The sequence below is a fragment of the Crotalus tigris genome, unplaced genomic scaffold, assembly GCF_016545835.1.
Source record: "Crotalus tigris isolate CLP2741 ecotype Arizona unplaced genomic scaffold, ASM1654583v1 scf7180000020963.25688851:1431469, whole genome shotgun sequence".
Taxonomy (NCBI): Eukaryota; Metazoa; Chordata; class Lepidosauria; order Squamata; family Viperidae; genus Crotalus; species Crotalus tigris.
Window position 1 is genome coordinate 965,112 of NW_024098281.1, and position 4,073 is coordinate 969,184.

General features: G+C 58.0%; 1 protein-coding gene across 1 annotated transcript; it reads left to right on the forward strand.

Moving 5' to 3' along the window:
• Positions 1-1,436: 1,436 nt before the first annotated feature.
• Positions 1,437-3,492, forward strand: LOC120319805 (avidin-like). The gene is made up of 4 exons (XM_039369051.1): positions 1,437-1,566; positions 2,094-2,295; positions 2,586-2,706; positions 2,837-3,492. The coding sequence occupies exons 1-4, from the start codon at positions 1,471-1,473 to the stop codon at positions 2,874-2,876; spliced, it is 459 nt and encodes a 152-aa protein (XP_039224985.1). The 5' UTR covers positions 1,437-1,470; the 3' UTR covers positions 2,877-3,492.
• Positions 3,493-4,073: the final 581 nt, after the last annotated feature.

Here is a 4,073-nt window from a genome sequence, read left to right on the forward strand (position 1 = left end):
AAACCCCACTCCTTACTGGCACTGATGAAATTACCTACTTGGGGCAAGAACACACACACACACACACCTGGCAAAAAACATATGAGCTGCTTAAAATGCCCTTGTACAGTACAACCTTCACCGCAAGCCGAAGCGCCTCCCCCCCCCCAAGTGGGAGGCGTCTCAACTTGGAACTCGTGGCCCAAAAAGCCAAAATATTTTTCTTCCCTCACTCAAACATCTCAAGGATGGTTTGTCTTCATGCTGACCTAGTAGGAAGAAGAAGAAGAAGGAGGAGGAGAAGGAGAAGAAGAAGGAGAAGGAGAAGGAGAAGGAGAAGGAGAAGGAGAAGGAGAGGAAGAGGAAGAGGAAGAGGGAGGAGGAGGAGGAGGAGGAGGAGGAGGAGGAGGAGGAGGAGGAGGAGGAGGTCACGCAGATAGGCTTATTTAAAACATTGCAATCCGCCTTTGGCTCCCCCCTTGGGTGAAAATGAAACCGACTCCTGGAAGGGGAAAACCGGGCCAAGGGTGTCCGAGCCTTCCAAATGGCCGCTCAGCAAAGCCTCCGAGCCCTTCTGGGGGGGTTCACATCAAGCGCTGCCTTGTTGCTCGTCCGCGCGTAAAGTAACTTCTGCCGCGTCCCCTCCCCTCGCCCCCTCCCGTGCGATTCGGTCGCTTCAGGAGAGCCAGGGTTGGGTCACGACGGGCACGGTAGGGTCCTCCTGAGGCTGCGTGGCCCTTGAGCCCAGAGGGTCCCCGCGGCGGCCGGTTCCGCGGATCAGCTTCTCCCGGAGATCAATCGCTGCTCGGGATCTCTGAATGGTGCTCATCTCCTCATCTGGGTGCCATCGTTCCCGCAGAGCGAGCGAGCGAACTAGTGAGCGCGGGATGGGGGGCCAGCGGAGGCTGGGAGGCCAGCGGAGAGAGCGAAACTCCAGGAAACGGCCGAGGCAAACCCCCCCCCCACTTAGGACCTTTGCGGAGAAATGGCAAGGCTCCCCCCGACCCCCTCCTCCCCCCCAGCTGGACTGCAGTAGGCTTGGCGCAGACTTGCTTCCCTTCGGACCCCACCAGGCAGACCAAGGAGTAACTCGGGCAACGATGTGCGGGCAGGAAGTGTTGGGGGGGGGGGCTGGCTTAATGTGGAGCGAAATCGCTGAGTAAAGCAGCCCGATCCTTCGCCAGTTTTCTCCAGAAACGGAGAAAGATGTTCCGGCAAAAAACCAAGAAAAGCCTGGGGACCCCCAGGATGGCCTTCGTGGTCTGCCCCAGCCCCGCTCTTCCCCCCCTTGCTGCCGAAGTGCTGCTCAGCTCTGGCAGAAAGCCAGCGATTTCGCAGAAGCGTCCGACCCCTCGGGTGGGTATCCTGCCCCTCCCAGCTGCGGGGGGATGGGAGGAGGCAGCAACTCAGGATGGGGGGAGCCGGTGCGAGCGGGACTTTATAAGGGGCATCCCGCCTGGGGCTGGCACGTCTAGATTCCTGGAGATCACCATGGCGATTGCCCTGGCAGCTCTGGGGCTCCTCGCTTTCCTGCTCGGCTGCTCCGGAACCTTTGCCCAACCCCAAAACTCAGAGCGAGCCGCCAAGGTCAGATGCGGGGTGGCGGGCAGAGGGTCCCAGCCTCCCCTGGAAAACCTCCCCCCCCCACCAGCCTCTGCTCGGGTGGGCGGCAGGAGCAGCTGGTGGGAGCCGGCGAGCTGCGCAGAGAGTGCCGCTTCCTCGTGGTTGACCGCACCTGGTGCCGTCGCGCTGAGCGCCAGAGGCCCTGGGTCCCCGACAGACAAACGCCCAGCGTTTCCGCCTCTGTGCTCGGCCGCGATTTCGGCAGCCTGCCGCCGGGGCTGGTGCTCTCGCTCGCTGCGCAGATGGCAGAGCGATCTGCAGGCGGGGGTCGTCCCGGACGCGGTCTGGCGGTCGCCTCGACTGACGGACTTTGGGATGCGGCCCCTTTGCCAGCCCCACTCGGCGTGGGCAACCTTGGGGATCGGATACGTGGGAGCAGCGGGTGTTTTCAGATCCCCCAGAGAAAATGGAGCCAGAGTCTCTACCTGTTGGACAGCTGGGCTTGGCTAGTGCCCTGACTCGCTTTCCTCCCCTCTCCTGTTCTCCTTTAGTGCTCCCTGACAGGCAGATGGGTGAATGAGAAGGGTTCCAAGATAGTCATCTCCCATGGCAATAATGCTGGGGTGTTCAGAGGCTTCTACCTGACAGCCCTGACTGCCACCGACAACACCATCCGGCCATCCGTGCTGCAGGGCATCCAGCACCTGGGTCACCAGTCCACCTTTGGCTTCGTTGTCAAGTGGAACTTCTCTGGTACTCACTATTTGGGGTGGAAGCAAATAGAAGGGGAGGAAGGAATCTAGTGGCTCTCCCCTTCCTTAGATCTGCTTCTTGCAGGTTCTTTCACTGAATGTTCCCCTCCCCACCCTCACCCTTACCCAGAGCTGGCCAAAAACATTGGAGTCCATAAGATTCCTTGAGCCTCCAGCCAGCACTGGCCTGGAATAAACCATTGGGAGTTTGATCTATGGAACATACTCCCCCCTCCCAAATGCTATAACACCATTACCTGCCAGTGAGTCTCTGGCTGATTCCTCCCTCAGCCTCCAGCGCAGTCTTTGTGGGCCAGTTTTTCCTGGATGAGAATGGAGAGGAGCTGCTGAAGACAGCCTGGCTGCTGTGTGCAGAGGTGGGAACCATGGCAGAGGATTGGAAGGCAGCCAGGTAAGGAAATGCAGGGCTGAATTGCTGTGCCCCCCAACTAGAAGGGCCCTATGCACCTCTTTTTCTCTCTCTTCCCCCCCCCTTCCAAAATGGCTCTTGAAAAGACGCCCCAATGGTTTGCCTCTCTCAGGGATGTTTCAGCACCCACGGCTGAGCAGCTCCTGGCCTAGCGTAATTGGATCTCCTTCCTGCAGCCTGATCTTTCCTGGCGGAGGGGGTATGTGTGCTTCTCCTCTCTCCTTCTTCCAGGGCAGGGAGGTTGGTGCAGCCCTGTTCCAAATCTCTCTGCCAGGGTCCTGCCAGCCTATCCAACTGCTCCCAGGACCTCTGGAGTCTTTGGGAAGCTCCAGGACCGATAAGTTCCCCCAGATGAGATGCCCTCAATAATTAAGTGAAATGAAATTGTTGCTGGTGGCCATTGTGGCTGCCTCATCAAGTCGAGGGATTGCCCCTGCCCCTGCTTGCCCAGCTGCCAGGTTCTTGGCCAAGGCAAGCGTGTCTTTGGCAAAGGGACCAAGCTGGAGAGAAAGCCATTCAGTGGTCACGGTTCGAAGGCTTCTCTTCAAAGCAGCAGTGCAGGAGTCCCCCATCCATAGAGAAAAAGAGTCCCAGGTCAGTCCTGCAGCCAGCTGGGCAGCGCTTGGCCCAAGAGTAGGAGGAGGGGGGCATTGGCGTTCCCCCTTCTCAAAATGAAACCAATGCATGGAGGAGGAAAACAGGGACTGCAGAAGTGCTGTGAACGGCAGCCAGACACCACCCCAGCCCAGCAAAGTGCTTCTGAGGACAGGACGGCTTGGAGCTAAGGGGAGGGGAATTGGGGGCCATGTCACTTGTGTGCTTTAGAAGGGGAGGGGAAGGCCACCGCCTGGGGTCTCTTTGGTTGGGGGAGAAAGTGGGGAGAGGGCCCAATACATTCTGCATTGTTTGTCTGCTTGCAAAGGAACTTCTGTTGCATCCCGAAGATGACTTGGTGGCTTTAGGGGAGGCAGAACAGGGTCACCACAGGCACTGCATGCTCCTCCTGGGGGTTGCGTGGTCACTTCCCCCAGACTCCCAGGAGGGGCCCATCTCGGACATCTGGGCCCTTGCCTGAATTACAGCCAAGGCACCTGTGGCTCCATAGGATTGCCACACAGTATAAACACTACCGAGAAACTCTTGTTTTCTGTGACACTAAAAGTAAAGACCTGAATAAATAAAGGAAGCCTTCCCCTCTCCCAGCAATGCACAACACAATGCTCACTGCCACTTTTGGTTATTTGTTGCTCTCTGAGTTTATTGGTTATTTTCTCGCAGACATTTCCAAAGAACTGCTAAAATCAGCCCCAACCAACAGCCACAGGGCAAGACACTATAACAGGGTCTTC

Bases quoted from the DNA above. Each gene is read 5' to 3' on its own strand.
- LOC120319805 (XM_039369051.1), top strand. From the start codon at position 1,471: ATGGCGATTGCCCTGGCAGCTCTGGGGCTCCTCGCTTTCCTGCTCGGC. The intron at 1,567-2,093 runs GTCAGATGCGGG...GTTCTCCTTTAG, and splicing joins ACTCAGAGCGAGCCGCCAAG to TGCTCCCTGACAGGCAGATG. The intron at 2,296-2,585 runs GTACTCACTATT...TTCCTCCCTCAG, and splicing joins TGTCAAGTGGAACTTCTCTG to CCTCCAGCGCAGTCTTTGTG.